We start from the raw sequence: 26,007 nt of genomic DNA on the forward strand, positions 1-26,007 counted from the left end.
TATATTTTTAAAAAATAAATGTTTATTTCAAGTATGAAAAGTAATGTTTAAACATTATCCAAAAATTATGTTCAGCTTAACAAGTACAAAACAAGACTTCTGACAAAGTTTACAATTAGGTATAAAATACTTAAGAATATACTTTGACGTTCACAGTGAGCATTTTTGAAAAATAAGTTTTGCTAATAAGCTTTAGAAATAAAAATATATTTACAGTCCCAGCTAAAATAAGTCCTTAACTGAGAACAACAGTCCTCCCTCAGGATCGATAGTTAGCATTTCAAAATAAACAATGGTAAACTTTGTTCAGTAATGTCAAAATTCAATACCTTATGGTTTTGCTGATAAATACCATCTATCTCTTATGTCTGGTACCCACAAGCAAGGTTCTCAAGCCACTTAATTGATTTCATAGATGTATAAAACTTATGTAGTATCCAAACTCTCTTGACATTTTTTACAATTCTGAGCATTTTCAGCAAAATATTCTAAAAAGAAACTGGCAGAAACTTCCTGGTGCCCATTACAGAACCATCAAAAAAATTAGCCTTGAAATTATTTTAAAGGACTACTACCAAGGCTTCTGCTTCTCTTTTCCATATACATCTTTTTGTAGGTTTGAAACATTGCTTTTGAATCTTTTGCTGGATTTTGTAGTGTTTCAAATCCATCTGCACTGAAGCTTCTCTTGGAGAGTCTTGCATTAGCCAAAACATTATCATCTAAGGAAACAGAAATTTTGTTTACTTTATTATTCAGTGTTTGTGACCAATATACAATCAATTAAAATGGAGAGGGTAACCCTGCACTCTTCTCTGGGATAAAATTAGGACAAGGAGTTGGACAAACTATGGCTTTTTACCTACAGAATTATAAATTACACACACAGGACATCTTGCCTCTTTTGGGGACTCTCTTCTACTCTCATCCCATCTTCACATCCCACAGCTATCCTGTTCTATCATTTGCACACTATTATAAATGTGACCTTTTTAACAGCTATCTAAACTAGCAATATAAAGAGCACAAACCAGCCAGTTTCAACCAGTGAATGGAAAAGTTTTTGTATTCTAAGACATGTCTATAGTTTTCTGTTGTCAGACCATTTCAGCGTTATATTAGCCTATCTTTTTGATGGGTCCAGCTTTTCCTACCTCCTGCATTTCTAGATGTGGCTGTACTTCTCAGTAGCCAATTCCCCTGGTCTAGAATAGAATTCCCTTGGTTTTCATTCCTGCTATAGCCATTCCTTTCTGCATAATAGTCTTGTTTTACTTTTTTTTTTGCCTAGGAACTCACGCATTCTATCCTCTTAGTTTCAAATTCTTGTACATCCTCATTAGCTTTCTTCTATGACACTGATATCTGAGATGGGTTCCTAAGTCATTTTTCACTGGATTCTGTTACTCCCTCTTCTCTGTACCTTACCTTGACTTGATAGTTTCACAACTTGCTCCATCTACACTCAAACCTTTGCTACCAAATGTAGATGTATAATTATCTAAACTGTTTCTTTGATCTGTTTGGGAGTTTGCAGCATTTGTTTTTTGTCTCATTTCCCGCTGGTTCATGTTCTCCACCTCTTCATCTTGGTATTTGTTCTTCCACGCTTTTCCTTCATCTCCAGACCTTTTTTTTTTTGGATTGTAAGTATTATTTGCTTTTATTTTTTAATTGAAGTATAGCTGACATACAATATTACGTGAGTTTCAGGTACAACATAGTGATTCATCTCACACTTCACATCTTGGCTATTCCTTACCCTGCTGCAGATTCTCCTTGAGCTTGTGCCCCAGTCTGTGTTTTTTTTATCACGATTCTCAGCACTGATGTTTACTCAACTTCAGTTTATTGCTCATCTTATTTGTGGCTGTCTTTATGTCTCTCATTTAGCTCATGCTTATATCTGGTCAATTTGCGCAGGCATCTATGAGTATTTTCAGATTCAGATTTCAATTATGTCTCTTACCTTCTCTACGGAGTAACATCTCTCCTATTTCCAAGGACCTTTCTTATCCAATCTCAATGCCCATTTCCATTTTTCTCACTTTTGAATTCCTGTGTTCCAACTTTAAAAGTATGCTTTCCACTCTTACAACTTTTAAAATTCATTTTGCCCTGTTTCAGCTGTTTTCTTGTTCTGACGAAGAGTGCAGTTCTTCTTTAAGACTTTAAATCAATTTAGTTTTTTCCTATGTGTACCTTTACTGTGCAGGACTCGATTTCTGCAAGCCTGCTTACGTATATTTGTTTTAAACTCTCTTTTCCACTTCATCACTTCCTCTCTTTTAAGAAATGTGCTTCTTTATTTTTCACGGTGAAATTCTGCTTATACCCATTTTCAATGAGTTCTAAACACTTGTCTTTTCATAGTCAATTAGCCAAAACTAAGATAAAACTCCTGAACCCTAGCTTCTAGTTCTCAATGCAAAACCCTAAAAACAAAGTGCATTCATTCCACTAAGATATTGAAAGCTCTGGTTTTTCTGGTTGGCACTCAGCCTAAATCCCTCCCATACAAAGAGAAATAAATTTTAACTAGGAGACTCAGTCTCTTATCATCAAAATAACTCAAATTCCACACTGAATTAACTTTGAAAAGAGGGGACAAAGTTCAAGTCCCTATTTGGTTATTAGTCATGGAATTTCTAATGACCTTACCTCCCACTGATAAAATGGGGACATGCTCATCTACCTGGTTTTGAGAATTAAATGAATTAAATTTGCTAATCACCCCACCCAGGAGCTAGCAAACAGGGTATGGCTAACCGTCTAGCCCAATGTGGTAAATAAAGTTTAACTGAAGTATAGCCTATACTCAAGTATAGCCTATACTCATTCATTTATTATTCTGCCATTTTCTCACTATAGTCTCAGAGTTGAGTATTCAGGAAACCTTACGATCTGCAAAACCTAGTATTTACTGCATAATCCTGTACAGAAAAGTTACCTAACTCATCAAGAGGAGAAATATTTTCTTGTTAACAGGAAACAGACCACTGCTCCCCTCTCCACAGTATGACAGAAAATATCAGAAATTATCTTCCTACCATACACTGAATCATTCAAAAAATATGGATAAAAATCAAACTTCACAATAGTTTCATAAGTATAATCCAGCCTCTGTGTGACCAAGTGCCCAATACGTAGAGTAAAAATTTAAATACATGACGATTTTACCTATTTTTTGGTTGGCTTCTGGCATCCTTTTCTCCTCAGTTACACCTCTTAACCAGTCTTCTTTTGTACTTTTTATTCCTGAAACTAAATATTCATTTTCAGATCTCTAGAAATTGCTATTCATCTTTTAGTACTTTAATGAAGGAAAGTCATATAAACATAAAATAAATCTTAGAAGGCATTAAATATATTCACATATACTGCAAGTCTAAAAGAAGCCTCAAAAATCCTTCCATTTCAAGTGTCTGAGTATCTTATAAATGAAAAATGGGTTGCATTTAAAGTTTATCTTCACTATGGAATTGTTTCTCCCACTTAGGCTGAACACCAACAAATTCCAAGGTATTTAAGGGTACATGAGACAAAGAAAGCCCCTCCCATTGCCCCCACCTACTTCCAATGTTCTTGTTACACCCATGCCTCAGATACATTTATATGGCCAAGTGAAATCACCAATACTTTACAACATAAATTTTATAGTCTATTTTTACCATACATCCCTATATCCTTCCAAGAAAATGTACCTTATATTTACATTGTAACTTTCTGTGCCCAGATACCATCTGAAGAACACAGGAGAAAAGAAGATTGCCATTCAAATCCTTTACTTTTCCAATCTGAATTTCTCAACACAATGTTTTATAAGTAATATTCACAACACTTAAATGTTTCCTGACTACCAAATAATTAGTCCTCTATTTTCTCCTTCCCTCCTGGCACTACACTGAGAATTCTATCATTCAGCCAAATGACAGTCATGCTTCCTTCTGGCCTTGGTAACTTAACACTGGACAAGACTGCTTCCGTTGCCCTCCCATTTCAAGAGCAGACTACAGGACAGTGCTTTAACTTTCGTGATAACACAGTTAACAACTACTTCAAAGATAATAGTAAATCAAACCATTTCCATATGTATAAAAAGTTTTCACAAATATGTAATGATTATTTCCTCATATTTAGACCAAAGCTTCAAATTCACAGAGCTTTGAAATCACAAGTACAAATGAGAATCAACAAAAGACTGAGGGGCGCCTGGGTGGCTCAGGTCATGATTTCACGGTCCGTGAGTTCGAGCCCCACGTCGGGCTCTGTGCTGACAGCTCAGAGCCTGGAGCCTGTTTCGGATTCTGTGTCTCCCTCTCTCTGACCCTCCCCTGTTCATGCTCTGTCTGTCTCAAAAATAAATAAACATTAAAAAAAAATTTTTAAAAAGATTGAAATAATGTATAACTAACACTCTTCTAACTTAGCACAAAAACATTTTTCATAATATCGGCTTCTTGGTGCAAAACGAAATCTTTGTATTTGGCAAACCTTACAATTCCGTACAGCTGTCATCAAGTACAAATTGAGTACAATTTACAGTAAGGGGAAGATAAACTTAAAACCATGCCTTACAATGTTGTAGACATCATCAAAAAAATCATACCAGACCTTGCACAGGTGCTTGCTCCTTGCTAGGACAAGGCTGCAGATCCTTCCGGTTGTCATCAGAATTTGTATTCTTAATCAGTCCATCTGGACATAATTTAAACTCCAGCATGTTTGGTCTTTCTGTGGCATCTTTCACAGGTAAGAAGCTCTGAGGTTTATTTTCTGGTCTCCTCTCTTTAATAAGCTTCATGGGCGAACTGTCTAATTTTGTGAGACAAATGCTCTCACGTTCCGTGCATTTAAATGCAACTCTGTTCAGATATAGTTTCCTTTGATCCTTTGATTGGGGAGACATTTGGCCGAATTCAACTTCATTGTCTGTACTGTTCAAATTTTTGTCTAATCTGGTTTTATCAATCCACATTTTATCAAGTTGCTTTCCACCAACTATCCCTTTAACATTCCTCGAAATACACATTTTAGACTCCTCAGAATGGTGAAATTTGAGGTTTTTAGCATGGCTTAAAGAAGTATTTAATGATTCTTTAGAAGCCTGTACACTATTGTGTCTCTCATTTGATTTCCCACAACTCCCTGCTTGCATGGAAAGTTTACTGGACTTCATGTACTGAGAATCACACGTTACATTTCTCACGTGGCTTTTCTTTGATGTGTTGCTACCCATCGCTTCTTTGTGCTTCTGCCTTTGTAAATACTCCTTCGGTGTCAGAACTCTACTCATTTTGGATGAAACATCCTTGGAGCCTGAGGACTTAGCATTTGATACTGTCTTTTCTTTAACCCTGGCTCTTTCATTTGCGAGTGACAAAAAATTACACAACTTAAATGTACCATCTCCCATATTTTTATTATGCTCTCGTTTATCATATTTCTTCCTCTTTATCTTTGAATCAAGTATGCCCCCATCATCTAACTTCCTTTTTTCCAAAACTTTTTGTCTCAAGCCACCTGCTTTCAATTTTATTTTCTCTGGGGATACTGACGGTACCAAAGAACCATTCCTCATACACAGATCTTTATTTTTATTTGTCAAAAAACCCACCTTTGGTTTTAGTGGACGTAAGTTTTGTGCCATGAGCTTCTGGTGCAGGCTCTCTTGAGAAAATTTTGTCATTTTATTACTGCTATGAAAGGTTATCTCATGAAACTTCAGTTTTCCTTTCCTTTTGTGACTTTGCAAGGAATCTAGTTTTTTATCACCTTTAGATAAAAACTGACCTGATAATTCTTGTTCTGTCCTCAGTGATTTGTGATGTTTTGTTTTGGGCTTATTTATACTTTTGCTTTCTTCTATTTCAGGAAGATGATTTTTTGTATCTGGACAAGTCAAAGGAATCTCCGGATTGTTATTTAGAGGACTATTACATTCAACAGGGGCATTTCTATCAGTTTTCTCTCCTTGTTTACAACTGTTGATCTTCAAAGGAGAACATTTATCTTCCCCTTCTTTCTCTGAAGCTGACTTCTTGATGGAATTGCACGGGCACTGGGGTACTCCTTCATAAACCATAGATAGCCATCCCAGTGCACAGCAACGGACATCATCTTTCTCTGAATCCATTACAGAATCATGACTCTTTTCATCTGGATCTGTTTGTGGGTCACACTGGCCCCCTTCTTTGTTTACAGGTTCTTCTTTCTGATGTTCTCCCAACTTGTCTACCTCACAGAGTTGGTCTTCATGTTCAGGAAATAATTCTTTCATTTGCTCTGAGTTTAATATTGTAATTTGTATTTGGTCTGTTGAGTCTTTGGAGTCACAACCAGTTTTATCACAAGTTTGACCTTTTGGGATTTGGTTTGTTATTTGTTGGGCCACAGAACCTTCATGTGTGTTCACAGCTTCAATGCCATAGGGAAATTCTTTTAAAAGTTCTGACAGCTGATCATGTAGGTATAAGATGGATGCCTTATCATATACAATCTCATTTCTTGTAGGATCTTGGGCAGTGTAATTGCAAACTGCATCAGCTTCCTGAGGGCAACTGCCCTGTTGGATAGCTGCCGATGAACACATATCATTAGCCATGCTTTCTTTTTTAGTGATATGTTCCAAATCACTTTCCTCTAAAATTCCACTATTTGCTTTAACATGCTTCAAAGATGATTCTGGAGGTTGAGGTGATTCTGCCTGGTCAGTTATTTTATGTGAAGCATCTGTGCACTTTAAAAAATCATCACTTTGAAAACCAAAGTCTTTATTTTCAGTGACATTGTCTGTATGTTCTTTTTGTTGTCCACTACTAATCACCTGTTGCTTAGGGAGAGAAGATTTCTGTGGCTCAACTCTTTTCAAAGGCGGCAAGTTGAATATCTCCGCTATTTGGGAATTATAAGACGTATCACCTTCAACAAGAGAACAAATATTCTCAATATGTAACATATCACCGCTAGCAATATCACTTTTCCTTGGCTTGTATGAAGCTTGCTGTTCACTCACAGTATAATGGGTATCTGGTTCTGATTTGATATGCTTTCCTTGATTGCCATGAGGTGCGTCTGCTGCGTTAGTTGACTCATTTTGCTCTTCCTTCTGAATTGGTAAGAACATCTTGGTGTCTGTCGTAGCACCTGCTACTGGTTCATCAACATTAGCTTTCAAAGCAGCAGTAATACTTGTATTTTCTGCCAACTGATTCTGTAAGCTACAAACACTGCCTTCTTTAATAACTGGATACATTGTTTCAGATAAAGCTTCAGGTGTTATTCCTTTGACAGACAAGGTTTTGACATCTGAAAGAATTAGTGGTGACACTACAGCAACCTGAAGTTCTGTTCCTTTTGTGTTGGTTGTGCCTGAAGACTCAGAATTCTGTACTCCCATTGACAAAGCTGTTTCTTGTGAGCTGTTTAACACCTTATTCTGAGAATTTCCCACAACTGAAAATGGACTCTTATCACAGGTTTCCACAGGCTTGGAAACTCCAACTGCTGTTCTATTTTTTCTTGACTCATTACACTGTTTTTCTTCGGTAGGTTCTGAAGGTTGCTTTTTCCACAGAGAAAGACATGTTGCTAGCAATTCCATGGAAAAGTGACTGTCACTTTTAGAAGGCATTCCACTTGTTGAGGATTTATGCTCAAGGCAAAAAGAGTTATCTAAAATCTTGGCATTTGTGTTACAAGTACTTGGAGCTTCCACTGTTTTCAAATTTAGCTGGTTACCAGTGATTTGGGTACTTGGATTAACTTCATAACTATGTGGTTTAGAACCCTGAATAGTTTCACAAGCATTTTTAAACAACTTCTCCTGAGGTTTATCTCTACATGTAAGTAAACTGAGAATTAGCGTATTTTTATTTGGATATTTTGAAACATATTCCTCAAAGGATGCAGACTGAGGAACGTAAGTTGTTTCAGAATTTGTCGGCACATTTAGTTCAACATTGACATTTCCTGATGAAATCTGGGTGTTATTTAAGGTTGCCTGGGTAATCTCAACAGTCGATGCCTTTAAAGAAGTCCTAACTTTCAAATCTTGTAACTGGTCTGGCATTGGAAACTTTTCTGAACAGACAGAATTTAGTAAAACAGAATTCACTTGGTTAAAATTTCCACAATTGGGGTCCTGAATGTTGGAATTCATTGTACTGTATGCTCTATTTGTTTCTTTTGCAGATTCCATTACTGTTGGTAGTTTATTCTCTGGAGTCACTAGGGTTACCTGTGGTCCAGACCGGATTTGGGCCGTTTGTTTCAGAGACAATCCAGAATTTGGAGCTAATTCACTATAAGAGGTATCAGTTGTTTTAATACAACCTGCTGCCATCAAAAGATTTTTATTAATCTTGATTTTCCTTGCAAGTTCCGAAAACTTCTTTTTTATTTCTACTAATGTTTTAATATCCCTCACTAACTTTTCTTTTGTGACACTTGTGTCCAATACTTGATTTGAAGTTAGATCACAAGAGTCTGTTCTCCTCTCTTGATTATTTTGAGCAAGAGTCTGAACACCATCCACAGAAGATCTAACAGGTTCATTAAAAGGCTGAATGACACTGCTATTTACTTTCAAGTTACAGGAATTTCCAACTGTGCTGACATTTTCATTAAGGTTTTGCCAATGCTGTTGAAAACTTCTAGAAAAGTCTTTCCTCATTTCAGGTAAGTGCATTTCTTGACTCTGAGGAACTTCCAAAGAAGCCTGTTTAATAACATGCTGAGTACTTTGCAAAGGCTGGCTTGCGTATCTACAGTCATAAGGAGGAGGAGGCCTTTTGTCAGTTTGAGGAACTGCGTATCGATAGGAATGTACAGTTGCAGTCTGCTTTGACTGTAAAGTCTGTGGAGGATCTGGAGGGTGACTATTTTTAATTTGCAATGATGCAGATGGCATAGGGTTTTGTTTCTGAAGGGAAGGATCTTGCAAAGAGCTTCGTGATGTGTAACTATATTGCTTTGGAAGTGGTCTGTAATCTGGATAAGTCAGTCCACTGGATGTATACTGTTGCGCCCAGTCAACCTGTCGTTCTGATACAGATGGGTTAAGTCTTGGGGTCCACTGATAAGTTACAGGAACTCTTGGAGAATTGGAGGGGATCATTTGTAGTTGCACAGAACAGGTATCTGAAGTTACAAATTGATTCTGTAGTGCATGTACATTAGGTGTATTAGTTCCAAAACTAGTTTGATGAGATACAGTTGCCCCTGTATGAGAATGCACAGAATTCTTCATTGGTGAGTTCAACCATACATTTTGGGTAACGCCTGAAGACATCTGCAAATTGTGATTTAGTTGTTTGGATCCTTTAACATTTGCATATGTTATTCTTTCTACTGACGTTTGTGAGGCCACAACTGTCCCGGTATGTATATCAGAAATAGGGATTTGCTGAGGAGCTGTATAATTTCTCATGTTTAGCAGTGGCTGTGAAACTGGATTTGAATTTCCAAGAAACATACATGCTTCTTGGTTACTTCCAGGATAGCTTAAAGAACTTTGAGATGTTGTGTTAAATGTATTTATTAAAGCCTGCTCCAAAAAAGATGACGGCTTTTTAGGATAATGTGGTGGTAAGGTGACATTCTCTGGTTTTGCATTCCAATTCATTGTTGATTTGATGTAGTAGCAGAGTATTAAAAGTCAGTTGTTTTGAATGTCAGGAATCTGTAGGAAATAAAGATCTTTCATTAAAAATTTGTTTTGTCTGCATAAAACTTCAAGAAAATTAGTTTACCTTAACACCAATGCTATGGTCTATTAGAATTCCAGAAACCTCTGACCAGTCAAAACTTCATCTTTAATTTGGGGAAGAGATACAAAGAAAAGAGCAAAGAAGGATGTAACAATAAATATGGCAAGCATCAATAAAATTTCTGGGGTGTTTTATACGAATTCTACACAATATAGTATTTTGCTTGCTCCATTTAAGTGGCAATTACTTTGATCTTAACAGTCTCTTTATTCTAAGTAACCCATGTTCATTGAAACAAAACAAACAAAAAACTTCAAACACATGGCAAATAGTCCTTATTGTCTATCCCCATTGTCTAATTCCCCAGAGGTATCTATTGTTACCTCCTCTTACAGAAAATTTTATAGGTAAAAAACAAATACATAAAGGAAACCTCATCTTTTTGCCTCATTTTCATTACTATACCTAGGATACCTTATTATTTCACTACAAATATATTATCCTCATTGCCTGCAGAACATACACTTTCTGAGTATATATTACCATTTAACCAGTCCTTTATTGGCAGATAAAGTTTTTGCACTTGTAAACTATCCTAAGGATTCTTATATTTATACTTTACATTTTTGGCTAAATGCTTCTGGAAATTCCTAGAAGTGAAATCAATGTGTCAAAGGACATTAAAATTATCTTCACGAACAATGACAAACTGCCCTCCAAAAAGGTTAAAATAACTTACACTCTCACCCACAGCTACTGGCAAATCTAAAAATGGTCAATTCTACAACCATAGTAAATGAGGAAAGACCAATTAAAATAAAATAAAACCAACTTCACTTAAACATATTAATACTACACCCTAAATGCAGAATATACATTCTTCCCAAGCGCACATGGAATTTTTACCAACATGACCATCTAGCTGAGCCATAAGCACATCTCAATTTTCAAAGTATTCAATTATTCAGATTAAGTTACGGCAGAATCAATCTAGAAATTATAGAAAACAAAGTAAATAGAAAATTGCCAAATAATTGAGAAATAAAGAATACACTTTACACTTACAGACAGAGAGAGAGAGAGCGCGCGCAAGCTCTCTGGTGCCTCTTTCCTCTACTTATGACATCAGTCCTATTGGATTAGAGCCCCACCCTTATGACCTTATTTAACCTTAATTACCTATAAAGGTCTCACCTCCAAATACAGTTACATTAGGCGTTAGGGCTTCAACATACAAATGGGAGAAGAGAAGACACACAATTCAGTCCATAACATGTTCCTATCCCCATGTTCATGTAACACATAACACTAATTTAGAGCATAAATAAATATGTTAAAGAGACTGGGAGGGGTGCCTAGTTGGCTCTGTCAGTAGAGCTTGTGACTCTTAATCTCAGGGAGTTTGAGGCCCACCCTGGGCATAGAGATTACTTAAAAACATTCACTCACTCATGCCTTCATTCATAAATAAATGAATGAATAAATAACCAAGAAACAATCTTTGTATTTATCACAAGACTATCCTAAGTTAACCCAAGGAAAGAAATGATGACAGACTGAAATAAAATGAATAAAAATGTAGAAATTCAGCTAGTCACAAGTTGATTCTTTCAAAAGAATAAAAATCATTAAGCCTCTGACAATACCATCATGAAACTTTAAGAGCACAATATTGGGAATAGAGGCTACCACTAGACCCTATAGACACTAAAATAATAAGTATTTATTCCAATACATTTCAAATTTAGGAGTAATAGACAAATTCTTTGAAAAATACATATAACCAGGACTAACACAGTAAGAATACCCTATCTCTTTAAAGAACTTACATTGATAATTAAGTATCTTTTCACAAAGAAAATGCCAGGCCTATAAGGCTTTGCTGGAGTATTCCAACAATCATTCATGAAAGAAAACAATCCCCATACAGCTTCTTTAAAAGGATAAAGAGAGAACACTTCAGAGCTCATTCACTGAGGCTGTCATCCAAATGCTGAAAAGAAGGAAAATTAATAATTTCTTTCAGAAATGTAAATGAAAAAATCCTAAACAAAATGTCAGCAAACCAAATGGGGTGACCTATGGAAAGGATAACCCATCATGATCAAACTGGCTTTACTTCAAAAATAAAAAGTTTGTCATTTGAAAATTAACCAAAGTAATCACAGGACAATAATTTATTTATCTAACAGAGAAAGCAAGCAAGCAGGGGAAGGGTAGAGAGGGAGAGAGAGAATCCCAAGCAGGCTCCACAATGTCAATGCAGAGCCCAACACGGGATCTGAACTCACAAACCATGAGATCATGGCCTGAGCCAAAATCAAGAGTAGGACATTCAACCAAATGAGTCACTCAGGTGCCCCAGATGATAAATTTTCAACAGATACAAAAGCTCTTGATAAAATTCAATATCCATTTATTAGAAGATCATATCAAACCAACAATAGAAATTTCCTTAATTTTGATAAATATCAGCTTCAAACATTTATATTGACAATAAAATGAAAACGCCACTATTACCCTTTCTTTTTGCCATGGTACTAGAGATCTGGAAAGCATAAGAATTGGGAAGGAAAACATAAACTGACTGTTCACAGAGTTTATGTAGACAATCTAAATCAGGGGCACCTGGGTGGCTCAGTTGATTAAACGTCCGACTTCAATCAGGTCATGCTCTCATGGTTCGAGAGTTCAAGCCCTGTGTAAGGCTCTGTGCTGACAGCTCAGAGCCTGAAGCCTGTTTAGGATGCTGTCTCTCTGCCTCTCTGTGCCCCTCTCCTGCTCAGGATCTGTCTGTCTGTCTGTCTCTCTCTCTCTCTCTCTCTCTCTCAAAAATAAATATTTAAAAAAATTTTTTTAATCCAAAACAATCTACAGATCTTTTACATCTATCAAGTCTTGAGTCATAGTGTTTTCACTAAAAAGAAAAACAAGATTGAAGAAGGTATGTATGCTTTTGAATTAAAAACGAATCCCCAAAAGAGAGAGATCTGTATATTCCTTACATGCCTTCTCTCAGGAAAGCTCCTTAATAATACAACTGACTAGGGGTACCTGGCTGGCTCAGTTGCTAAAGCATGCAACTCCTGGTCTCGGGGCTGTGAGTTCAAATCCCATGTTAAGAGCAGTTTACTTAAAAAAGAAAAAAATAAATAAAGGCCGAAGCATAATACAAACTAGCTTTTCTACTAGACTTAATGATGCCTAATAAATTCCCCTTACTTCTTGTATGTACTTGGGGGTGGGATGCTGTTATGAACTAAATTGTATTATTCCCCCTACCAATTTCAAATGTTGAGGTCCTAATCCCCAGTGTGACTATATTTGAAAACAGGCCTTTAAGGGAGGTAATTAAGTCTAAATGAGGTGAGAAGGATAGGACCACAATCCAACAGGACAACAACCGTTGTCCTCATAAGAAAGGCATATGCACACGGTGGCGGGGAGAGAGACCATGTGACATCACATAGGAGGAGGCTGACCACAAGCCAAGAAGGGAGAGGCCTCAGGAGAAACCATAACCCTGATCTTGGACTTCCAGCCTCTAAAACTGTGAGAAATAGGGCACCTGGGTGGCTCTGTAATTAAACATCTGACTTCAGCTCAGGTCATGATCCCACTGTTAGTGAGTTCAAGCCCCACATTGGGCTCTACGCTGACAGTGCAGAGCCTGCTTGGGATTCTCTCTCTCTCTCTCTCTCTCTCTCTCTCTCTGCCCCCATCCCCTGCTCGCTCACTCTCAAAACATAAACTTAAAAAAAGAAAAATTTTCAACCCAGCAACTTTATTTGTAGTTTACCCTTATTACAGAAATTTCAAAGTAAAAAAATAACCTAAAAATCACAGCTTGTGGAAGAATAGTAATATTAGTATCTATTTTAAACACAATCTCACACATCCATGAACAGAACTCTACGAAAACGGACTGGTTACATTATGATCTGCCTACTACAGGTCAGATGAAATTGTAAGAAATAGAACAGGACAAACAGAGCCACATCAAGAACTGTTTTATATACAAGGGTGACTGTTAATTTGTCAAAGAAACTGGAACATTATTAAAATGAAAGATAATGCTATTAATAGACAAGATGATAGGCATAAAAAAAGACTGTCTCAGAGCAGCCCAAAAGATGCAAACCTAGACAATGTCCAGCAGGCTTCAATAAATGTTTGTTAAATGAATAAACATAATCTGTAAGTACTAAACACCAAGTTAAAAAGAAGTCCCTATTTAAACTTCCAGATGGGAAAAAGTCCCCACTTCTCCTTTCAGATTCGTGTCAGCCATAAACATCACATGATTTCAATACTTCAAAAATATAGAACTTCTTAAAAAACATATTAAATACTCTTCTTATACCTGAAAAAAACATAAAACCCTTCTGGTATTTTTTTTTTTTTTTTTAACATTTATTCATTTTTGAGAGACAAGAATGAGACAGAGCACAAGCAGGGGCGGGGCAGAGAGAGAAGGAAACACAGAATCTGAAGCAGGCTCCAGGCTCTGAGCAACTGTTCAGCACAGAACCTGACACGGAGCTTGACCCACGAACCGCAAGATCGTGACCTGAGCCAAAGTCGGTCACCTAACCAATTGGGCCACCCATGCACCCCCCCATTCTGGTATTTTATTTTATTTTATTTTATTTTATTTTATTTTATTTTATTAATTTATTTTATTTTTTTAATTTTTTAATGTTGTTTATTCTTGAGAGAGAGATAGAGAGAGAGAGAGAGAGCATAAGCAGGGGAGGGGCAGAGAGAGAGGGAGACACAGAATCCGAAGCAGGTTCCAGGCTCCGAGCTGTCAGCACAGAGCCTGATGCAGGGCTTGAACTCACGGACCATGAGATGATGACCTGAGCCACTCAGGCGCCCCTCCCCCCCATTCTGGTATTTTACAGTGAAACTTTCCCTTATGGCTTAAGTTTGACATCTAATGTGTTCCACAAACCAAAGTTTATTTGGAGTGTCAGCTGATGTGGTCAAAACGAGGAAAACCACTATTTTCCACTGAAAAACTGATTTACGTTAGCAAAAGCTATAGATGCTTCTGTAACATCAACAAAACCATCAATACCAACACTTCAATGTAAAATGCACTTTTCAGAAATTCGAAAAGTATCACGATTTTCTCAACCTATTATTCTAGCTCTGGCTGCTCATATCCTTAGTCATAGAAGAAATTAGGCTATCAATCCTTGAATTAGGCTTTCAAGAATATTCTAAATTTTGCATTATTTATAATACAATTCTATAAATAACAGCTAACATTTGAGAGTTTACCATATGTTAAGAACTGCACTGAATGCTTTAAATACATGATCACAGGTAACTGTCACAACAAATGAATGAAGCCAGGCAATAGTGCAAGGCTAGCAAGGCTAGAAATCCCACTATCACAGCTGTCCACATTGCCAGAGACAGAAAGGAGACAAGACTATAACTTCACATACAAATTTATTACTTACCCACACAGAAAAAAATAACATCAGTGTCCCTATTCCCAGAGGGTGATCCCAAGGTGTTTGAGAACACAGGTTGCCAAAAAGCCAACTCTAAACTGCAGCCATTTTATAGCTGGCGACTATATAACCCAAGGATAAGGGAGGTGGTAAAGTCCTGTGCTCAACAGGAAAAAAAAAAACATCCCTGTGGCTATTTCTCACAAGGGTTCTTATCAACTTTTGTTCCAGAAGGGCCTACTGGGTGTCCTGCCAAGGTAGGAGTCAGACAGAGATTAGGCTTTGCCTATTTGGCCCATGAATAGACAAAGGTCATCAGGGTACAATGGAGAAGTTGCCCCCTACATCTCTACCCTCCACCCTACATGTGTCCTGCTACAAATTCTATTCAGAAGCACAGGACACTCAAATACCCTAACGAACTGTACTTCTTCTTAGGCAACACTGGAAAAGAGTGACTTGACCCTGATCCCTGGCAGAATGATCAGGCCGTTTGTGGAGGTCAGGCCACAAGCTCCCCATACGGAGCCATGTAACGTCCCAGGTATCATCAAGGCTCACCAATAAGAGTCGCATGGCTTTCTCTTTGGAAGAACAAGGGAGTGGGAAATAAATTGCTCTAATTTTGCTCACTGATTAATCTAAGCAGAGCGTGGGATGCTGGCAATCACACATACCCATCATGACTGGCCAGTAGGAAGTTCAGAGCAATGCGTCTATCATTCAGGCTAGAAAGTTTACGCTTATGTCTTCAGAGCAGAGGTCAGAGACAAATTTCAAACTAACTTTAGAGTTGTACTATTCCCTAAAATGGGAATTAAATATCAGAGAGCACACATGAAAAAGTCAGTTATCCCTCCTGGGAGTTCTGCCTAGCAACTCATTTTAAAACCCTCCAGGTACCCACCACCTTAAGCAAACAAGATTCATTAGAAGGGTGGTGGTCTCAAATATCTAGAAATTCCTGACAAGTGCCTCAAATACAGAGGAGTAGTTTGCCAGTATAAGCTACCTAAGATGCAATATGCTGTTGGAGTACAAAGTGTATTAGGAGGATAAATACCACTATTACAACAGGAATGAGCCAATTCTGTGCCTCTTGAGATGGATAAACTCTTTGAACAGAACCAAACAGTTGCCATAAAAGCAGGCTCAACTGCCTTGAAGAGAAATCTGAAAACTGTTACATCCAGTTAGTTACCTTCGTCATTATAGACCATACTCTAGTGTTTACTCTGGTTGTACCAGGTTTTGTTTGGAGGACTGCAAGAACACAGGCATTTTGTTGGCATTCCATTAAGATCCAGGTTTTATAAAACTAAAGGTTAAGACTAATGACGCAAGGGGACCTGAAGTACCAGAAGAGACCTATAGGATAGAATCTACTTTCTTATTATCAGGGTCAGGTAGGGGATGACAGATCCAGTTAAATTCAGAACCATAACTGTAGTCTAGAAGATACAGACAAGAGAATTCTGCTTTCCCTCAATCAGGAAACCAATGGAAATCATGACTAACAGCATAAATTACACAAGTCTTGGCCCAAAGGACACCACTCCCAAGAGCATTCATTCCCCAAAAATTAGCAACTGCTGAGGGTTTCTAAGAGTCCTTAAGATTAAGATCTTCCACTGGCCAGCAGTATGTTGACTAAGAGTAGTAGGCAGCTACAAGCCTGAGGTAAATTAGATTACTAGTTTCTGCCTACTCCTCCAACCCTTATCCCCTGGGTCTATGATTTTCCTTCTCCAACTAGCATAGAGGACCTCTGCAAGTTATGGTGGGTGAGAAGGAATCGCAATCACTCAACTGTGAACTCATCACTTCCATGCTCTAAGCCACCTTACCCACAACACCTTGTATAGTAGCATGGTCATGTGGAAGGAAAATGTAAAAACCAACAGAAGTTGTGGCAGTGAATCTTTATGGCCATAATGAAAGTCACCTACTTGAGATAAATTTCTGACCTCCAATAAACACCCTCAACTACTTCAACTAAAATAACACATGGCAAGAAACTAAATGCAGAAGAAGATCTGATATAACCTACATAAATATTCTTCAGGGTCCTAAAGAATTTCTAACGTATGAGAGGCAGGGCGCCTGAGTGGCTCAGTCGGTTAAATGTGACTGGTTACATGTGACTCTAGGTTTCGGCTCAGGTCTCGTGATTAGTGAGACCAATGTCAGGCTCTATGATATCAACTTGGGATCCTGTCTCCCTCTCTCTGCCCCTCCTCGACTCACACTAGTGTGCTCAAAAATAAACATTAAAAAAAAAAAGATTTCTGGGGCGCTGGGGTGGCTCAGGTCATGATCTCGCTGTTCATGTTCAAGCCCTACGTCGAGCTCTGTGCTGACAGCTCAGAGCCTGGAGCCTGTTTCCGATTCTGTGTTTCCCTCTCTTTCTCTCTCTCTGCCCCTCCCCCACTCACACTCTCTCAAAAGTAAATTTAAAAAAAAATTTTTTTTAAGAATCTCTAATGTATATAAATGCTTCCTGACTTGATCTGTCCCTGCTGACTGTAGCTAGAGATGGCACGCCCATTCAGTACTCACGGAAGAACCTGGAAGCATGTACCTCACATCCACAGACTTTGCCTATGCATCTCTTTTCTGTTAGTCCTATATTGTATCCTTTGCTGTCATAAACTTTAGCCATGAGAATATAGAGAAAAGGAACAAAACCACAACTTGGGTCCTTGAAAAGATCAACGAAACTAATAAACCTTTACCTAAACTGACCAAAAAAAAGTCTCAAATTACTAAAATAAGGAAATAGAGACACTACTACCAACCTTTCATTGAAAACAAAAAGAGAATACTATGAACAACCACATGCCAATACATTCGATAATCTGAAAGAAAAGAACAAGCTCCCTGTGATATTGTAATTTATACAAAGAAATATATATTTGATCTTTGTCCCTATTTCTCACACAGAATTCCTAAAATCCTGAGGTTTTCCCAAGTGTTGAGTGAAAAAGGTGCCTTTTGTTAGGTTAATGAGGTGACTTTTAGACTGCACCAAAAGGTGGGGGCGGGCAGGAGAACCATCCATGTGAAAAGGGGGTTGGATCTTTTAGCCCTCCCCCACCTCCAGGGAGGGATGGAGAGTTGGAGGTTAAATCAATGGCTAGTGTTTTTAATCAGTCATGACTGTGTAATAAAGCCTCTATAAAAACTCAAAAGGACAGGATTCAGAGGGCTTCTGGGTTTGTGAACACATGAAGATTTGGGGGACTTTGGCATACCCAGAGGGAGCACAGAAGTTCCACACAACTTCCCACATACCTCATTCTATCAGCTCTTCTAGACTGTTGATTCATATTCTTTAAATTCCTTTGCAATAAACCAGTAACCCAGTAAGTAAAATGATTCTCCGAGTTTCATTGGCCTTTCTACCAAATTAATAGATTCCAACGAAGGGGTTGGGGAAACCTCCAATCAACAGCCAGTTAGACACAAGTACAGGCAACAAACAATCTAGACTTGCGACTCATATCTCAAGTCCAAGGAGGGGAGTTATAAAAACCTCCAATCCGTAACCTGTTCGTCAGAAGCACAGGGAATAACCTGGGTTTGTGATTGGTGTCTCAAGTATGGATGAAGGCAGTCTTGTGGGACTAAGCCCTCAACCTGTAGAATCTGATGCTACCCCCCAGGTATATAGTGTCAGAATTGTAGGAGACCCAGCTGGTGTCCCCAGAGAACTGCTTGTTGTTGGTGTGAGGGGAACCTCCCCACACACATACAGTGGAATTCAGTGAAGAACCCCAAAAAACTCCAAAAGACACTGACTGAAACTGACTCGAGATACAGAAAATCTAACTAGGCCTATGAAGAGATTGAATTAGTAACCAGAAGATTACCCAAAAAGAAATGGTTAGGCCCAAATGGCACTCTGGACAATCATTCCAAAAACAGTATTATAATATTATAAACCAATATTATAAACCAATTCTACAAACGTTTTTAAAACACAAAAGAGGGAATACTTCCCAAGTTAATTCTAAGAGGCCAAGATTACTCCATAGCAAAACCAGAAAAGAAATCACAATACAACTACAGACCAATCTGTTATGAATATGGATGCAAAAATCCTCAAAAAAGAACTAGCAAACCAAATACAGCAGCATATAAAAATAATTATATACCACAACAAAGTGGGACTTATCCCTGAAATGCAAGGTTGATTTAAAAAAATCAATGTTATATAAAATATCAATACAATAAAGGACAAAAACCACATGATCATCTCAGTAGATTCAGAAGAAAGACCTAACAGGATGGAAATTCAATGCATCTTCAAATCCAACTCTTTTTCATGGTAAAAACACTCAAACTAGAAAAAGAAGGGAACTTCTTTGATTTGATAAAAGGCATCTGCAAAAAACCCACAGCTTACATCATAATAGTTAAAGACTGAATGTTTATCCTCTAAGAAACCAGGGAAAAAACACAGATGCCTGTTCTTGCTACTTCTAATCCATATTGTACTAGAGGTTCTAGCCATGGCAGTTCAGAAAAAAGAAAGAAAAGAAAGAAATAAAAGACATCCTGATTGGAAAAGAAGAAGTAAAACTATCTCTACTTGCAGATGATGTGATCTTGTATATAGAAAACTTTTAAGGAATCCACTAAAAAACTAACATAATTAATTAACTAGTTTAGCTCAGTTGCCTACTACAAGCTCAGTATACAGAAGCCAAATGTATTTCTAAACAACACTTACTCTGGAAATCAATCTCAATACAGTAACATTAAAAAGAATCAAACACTTTGAATAAGTTTAACAAAAGTGAAAAATTTATAAAACATTGCTGTAAGAAATTAAAGACCAAGGGCACCTGGCTGGCTCAGGTGGAAGAGCATGCAACTCTTGACCTCAGGGTTTCGAGTTAGAGCGAGCCCCATGCTGAATGCAGAGATAGAAAAGAAGAGGGGAGGGGAGGGGAGGGGAGGGGAGGGGAGGGGAGGGGAGAAGAGAAAATTAAAGACCTAAAAAAAAGGGATAACATCCCACATTCGATGGATTAAAGGATTTAATACTGTTAAAGTATAAACACCACCCAAATTCATCTACAGAGTCAGTACAACCCTTACCAAAATCCCAGATGTCTTCTTTCTAGAAATCAAGAACCTGATCCTGAAATTCATTTTGAAAAGAGTAAAGTTGGAGGACTTACACTTTCCAACTTCAAGACTTACTACAAAACTATAACAAAACCATGTGGCACTGACACAGGATAGACACTGATCAGTGGAACAGAATCCAAAAATAAACCCTCACATTTACAATAAGGAACTAGAATTCAAAAAAGGACTCTTGCAACTCAACAATACAAAGACAACTCAAATTGAAAGTTTTTCCAAAGATATATAGTCAATATGCACATGAAAAGATGTTTAACATCATTAACCATCAGGAGAATGCAATCAAAAATATGGTGTGGCAGGGGCATCTGTATGGCTCAGTGGGTGGAGCATTTTTTTTTTTTTTAACGTTTATTTATTTTTGAGACAGAGAGAGACAGAGCATGAACGGGGGAGGGTCACAGAGAGAGGGAGACACAGAATCCGAAACAGGCTCCAGGCTCTGAGCTGTCAGCACAGAGCCCGATGCGGGGCTCGAACCCACGGACCGTGAGATCATGACCTGAGCCGAAGTCGGACGCTTAACCGACCGAGCCACCCAGGCGCCCCAGTGGGTGGAGCATTTGACTTCAGCTCAGGTCATGATCTCCGGGTTCATGGGTTCAAGCCCTGCGTTGACAGCTCGGAGCCAGGAGCCTGCTTTGGATTCTGTGTCTGTCTGTCTGTCTCTCTGCCCCTCCCCAACTCATGCTCTCTCTCAAAAATGAGTATTTTTAAAAATCTTTAAAAAATAAATATACATTTAAAAAAGCAACAACAACAACAAAAAAAATCTACAGTAACATACCACAAAAAGACAAGTGTTTGCCCTGGATGTGGACATACTGGAACTCTTATGCCTTGCTGTTGAGAATGTAAATCTAAACCTAAATATATATAAATACTCTGAATAACACTCTGGCAGTTTCTCAAAAGACCAAGTAGTTATATGATGGAGCAATTCTATTCCTAGGTACATACCCAAAGGAATTAAAAATGTATGTCTACACAAACACTGGCACATGAACGCTCACAGGGGCATTATTCATAGTAGCTAAAAAGCGGTAACAATCCAAATGTCTGCTAACTGATTAAAGGATAAACAAAATGTGGCATATCCATGCAATCGACTATTACTTGACAATAAAAAGCAGTGAAGGACATGGATAAACCTTGAAAACAAAATGCTAGGTGAGAGACGTCATAAAAGATCACATTATTATTAATCCATCTGTACGAAACGTACACACACATCTAAAGACAGAAACTAGATTAATAGTTGCCTGGGAATGTTTGGGTTGGGGAAAAGGGGGAGTGATCTGTGAAAGAAGATTCCGAAACAGAGTAAGCATTGCTAAGAGAGTCACTCTAAATAGAGTCAGATGAATATCGAAAGTAGAGTCGAGGCTTGTCTCCAGTTTTAATTTTTTTTTTCCCAGTTTTAATTTTCAAAACATCACAAAATTCTGACTTTTGTCAGTTACAACTGGACCACCTCCTGGAATGCATCGTCCTACTTTGGCTAAATAGCCAAAGCCTACAAATAGCCAAACACGTATTACAGTTAGTTTCAACTCTGCTAGCACCCATCAACCAATCATTATTCATCCAAAACAAGTTATGTAACCTTGTGCCTTCTGCTTATGTAAGCTTGCACTCCCCACTTGTCGCAGCACTTTACTTTGGATTTTGTCAACTCTGTGTGTCTCAGATTGCAATCCCTAAGGGTCTAAATAAACCTTTTTGGTTGCTGTGCAGATTCAACACCTTCAGGATCAACACCATTAATGAGCATGGAGATTGTTTTGGGAGTAAAGAAACTCTTCTAATTGACTGCAGTGATGGTTGCACACCACGTGAACATAACTTAAAACCACTGTACACTGTAGTGGGTGCCTGAGTGGCTCAGTTGGTTACGTGTCTTGACTCCTGATTGGTTAAGTTACCAGGGTCTTGGGATCAAGCCCCATACATCTGGCTCCAAGCAAGTAGTGGAGCCTGCTAAAGATTCTCTCTCCCTCTCCCTCTCCCTCTGCCCCACTCACGCAGACACACAAGGGCACACTCTCTCCACAATTAAAAAAAAAAACAACACTGTACACTGTAAATGGACAAACTGAATTTTATAAATACGGCATATGAATTATATCCCTAAACTGTGGTTTAAAACCAAACATAGTTATTTCCCTGTCAATAGCACCGACATGGGTACATGACCCAAAGAAAGCCAATGAAATTATAGACTTTTGGTAGAGCAACCATACAAAAGGCCTGTCTGTTTAAGTTCAAGCTGATTGGATACATACCTGGAGATGCTAGAGCCACTCAAGGAAGAAAGGTGTGCCTGCGAATGGAGTCAATGCTGAAGAACAGAGCTCAAAGATGGAGGGTCTCAAAAGTCTTTAAAGTTTTTCTTTCTTTATATTCAGATACTGGATCCAGCCAAACATGAAGGTTGAACTATTTGAACTTCTTAATGATGTGATCCAGTGAATTATCTTTTAGGGCTTAAAAAAAATAATTTGCTTATGATTTGTTTCTTAAAACATAGGGTAGACAATATAATTTCTTATAATACTCTGCAATCTTAACCATAAATTAAAGATTTAATTTACAGTGAAGTCATATAATTTAATACATCTCAGGAGAATCTTAGTGATTGTCATTATCTTTGCAGTCATTAGAACTATGAGCAAATGTCTCACGACATTTACCTCAAGAGGCCAGCCTCTAACACTGCCCTTCAATTTATAAGCACACTTAGGATCTCAAGAATATACACACTACAATGCTGCCTCCCAACAAAGCATTTAGAATTTCTCAAAGTCCCCAGTTAGTTCTTTCTTTACAAGACTTATTACAAAGTAAATTTTAACTTGCATTCTAGAGACAGAGTTGGTAAATGTTGTCTCTTTATCTCAAATTGAATGCTTTCCATGTCTGTTTCAATGGGAGGGATGGGGCAGGAGGGTGGAGAAGGCCTGCTTACACACACACAAAACCCTTGAAATTCACCTTTATAAATACCTTTTCAAACAACAAGATCAATTCCCTAAACATTTAGGTTCCTATTTATACAAGACATCGATAACCTAAATGGTAAGGGAGTCCTGTATATCACACAGTAATATGGAAAAACGAGGCTCTGGGGCAAATATGCCCTGAATTAAGAATTTAACAGAGGGGCGCCTGGGTGGCTCAGTCGGTTGAGCGGCCGACCTCAGCCCAGGTCATGATCTCGCGGTCTGTGAGTTCAAGCCCTGCGTTGGGCTCTGTGCTGACAGGTCAGAGCCTGGAGCCTACTTCGGATTCTGTGTCTCCCTCTCTCTCTGCCCCTCCCCGGCTCATGCTCTGTCTCTGTCAAAAATAAAACATTCAAAAAAAATTTTTTTTTAAAAAGGAGAATTTAATGGAGATATTCTTGACTTCAAATTAAGCCTAGAGGTAAAAACCAGAGTTGCGTCTAGTACTTCCCTACAGAAACATAACCTACAACAGGATCTATAGTAAAGGGTTTAATCAACACAAAACTGATTAACGTAGAGCTGATAAACTTAGACCTTAAAGGAGCAAACTGAATTTCCTATTAGATACAATGTTGTCTGAGGCCATAAAATATCTTTCCTCTAACAGGACAACAACTAAAATTTACTGAGCTCTTATCACTCACAGACAGGGGCTGTCCCACGTGTGTTGTATGACTAAAATTCATATAATTTGGGGCACCTGGGTGGCTCAGCCGGTTAAGCTTCCAACTCTTGATTTTGGCTCAGGTCATGATCTCATGGTTTGTGAGATCAAGCCCCACGTCGGGCTCTGCACTGACAGCAAGGAGCCTGCTTGGGATCTCGGTCTCCCTCTCTTTCTCTCTCTCAAAAACAAATAAATAAAATAAAATAAACTTACAAAAATTCTAAAAAATAGAGCAATCCTAAGTAGACCTCTGCCTGAGTAACCTGAACCAGTCACCTCCCATAATCTACTCTTTCTTGCAAAGACTAACAACTAAATTCTCTATGCTATGTCAACCATATATTTCTCCTCAAGCTCTGTCATCAAATCCATTGTGCCCTACTGTTTAATATTTAACCAATGCCGATTCGTTTAATTAACAATTTAATTCCATAATAAATTAGAGCAGGCTACTTGGAGGTAACATACTTACTTTTAAGTACAATGTTAGTCTTTTACTACTATGTTCCCATTTCCCTCCAAGCATGTCAGTCCCCCTTCACACAGTGTTTATTATACTTCTTGGGTCCTAGGAAGAGCAAGAAACATTTTATAATTAGTAATAATTTAATATGAACTGCATTTTTTTTTATTCATAGGAAACTTACTTTATGATAAAAGCACATGCTATTCTGTTTGCTAGATAGGACATTGCTGTGCCAAACTGTGTTCCTTTAAGGTTGCACCAAAAACATACTAAGTTTACAGAATTCTCATTAGATGTGGAAAGTAACAAATAGAAACTAGGTGTGGCCTAAAATACCATTCACTGTTTAAGTCAGAATTCAAGTTGGTCCTCCAGGATCACTACTGCCCTACCATTCCAAAACAGAAATACTTTATCTTAGCAGCTTTCCTCACTGGAACAGTAAGAGAATCCGACTGTACAGGGGGGAAAGTAACTAAAACCTTAACATTCGTGAATCCTAACAATGACTAAAACATACAATTTACAAGCACCGTTAAGCAGAAAAGTCCCCAAACAAGCTCTGCGACCCACCTATTCAATTGCACCCCAAGCTGAATCGTATCATGGGCTGTTCTCTTTATTTTGAAGGTAGGCTCCTTAAAGTATTACAAATAAACTGTTTTCACTGAAACGATTCTCCTCAAAAGGTTGCTGCTGAACTCAAGATCCTAAGGACATTTGCTTAGAGCATTCGCCTCCCTCGAAAACACCTAAAATCGGTATGCATTTGTGCATTTAAAAATGCCTCGAGGAACTAACTACTGCTGAGGAACAGAAAGCATCTGCGGAACAGAGGCGTTCGCGGGCCACTTGGAGATACAAGCCGAGCAATTCTGTTTCGGGAGGGTCAGCATAATGGAGGTGGGGAGGAAGGCAACGCTCGAGAAACCGTAAATGCAAAACAAACATTTTTTTTTTTTCCACGCCACCGACAGGAAATAATTAAAAACATAAGGTACTCTCACACCCACCACCTCGTAGTTCAACAAAATGCGTACTCGCTCTCTCCACCCCGACCTCCACCGCAAGGAGTGAGGCAATTTAAAGAAAACACCCATGAGGCGCCGCCCTCCGGCTCGGGCTCGGCGTCCGCGGCTGGCCCCGGCCGGTCCCGCGCGGCAGGCAGGGCCACGAGCGGAGGGGCCGGCACGCGGTGGGGCGCGCGAGTCGCGGGGCGGAGGCCCGGAGACGCCCGAGCTCCCGCGACCCCGAGACTCCGTCCTCGCCTCAGAACAAAAGCGCCCGCCGCCTCGCGCGCGGCGCCTGCCCGCGGGCGCCTGGGCTCCTGACGGCCAGCGCCGCGCCTGGGACCTGAGGAGAGCGAGGGGCAGCGGGCTCCCCGGCCCCACACTTACCGACGGGCGCCGAGCCCAGCGCGGGTAAGCGGGGAGGACGCTCTGGGCCTCCCGGGCCCCTGAGTTTAAGTCAACTCGGTCCGCCTTCAGGGGCGGGTCGATCAGCGAGGCCCAGGCTCCCCGAACAGCTAGGCCCC

General features: G+C 38.8%; 1 protein-coding gene across 4 annotated transcripts; it reads right to left on the reverse strand.

The window, feature by feature from the left end:
- RESF1 (retroelement silencing factor 1) lies at nt 1–26,007 on the reverse strand. Of its 4 annotated transcripts, none has more exons than XM_058743163.1 (6): nt 25,871–26,007; nt 24,480–24,575; nt 22,621–22,821; nt 4,615–9,682; nt 3,181–3,264; nt 1–722 (listed from the first exon to the last, which is right to left on the reverse strand). In XM_058743163.1, exons 4-6 carry the CDS (start codon nt 9,623–9,625, stop codon nt 556–558), a joined length of 5,262 nt encoding a protein of 1,753 aa, XP_058599146.1. In that variant the 5' UTR covers nt 9,626–9,682; nt 22,621–22,821; nt 24,480–24,575; nt 25,871–26,007; the 3' UTR covers nt 1–555. The 4 variants fall into 4 exon arrangements, with proteins under 4 accessions (XP_058599146.1, XP_058599147.1, XP_058599148.1 ...); XM_058743164.1 differs by lacking the exon at nt 25,871–26,007 and adding an exon at nt 25,047–25,168; XM_058743165.1 differs by lacking the exon at nt 3,181–3,264.

The sequence above is a fragment of the Neofelis nebulosa genome, chromosome 8 (assembly GCF_028018385.1).
Source record: "Neofelis nebulosa isolate mNeoNeb1 chromosome 8, mNeoNeb1.pri, whole genome shotgun sequence".
In the NCBI taxonomy this organism is placed as follows: domain Eukaryota; kingdom Metazoa; phylum Chordata; class Mammalia; order Carnivora; family Felidae; genus Neofelis; species Neofelis nebulosa.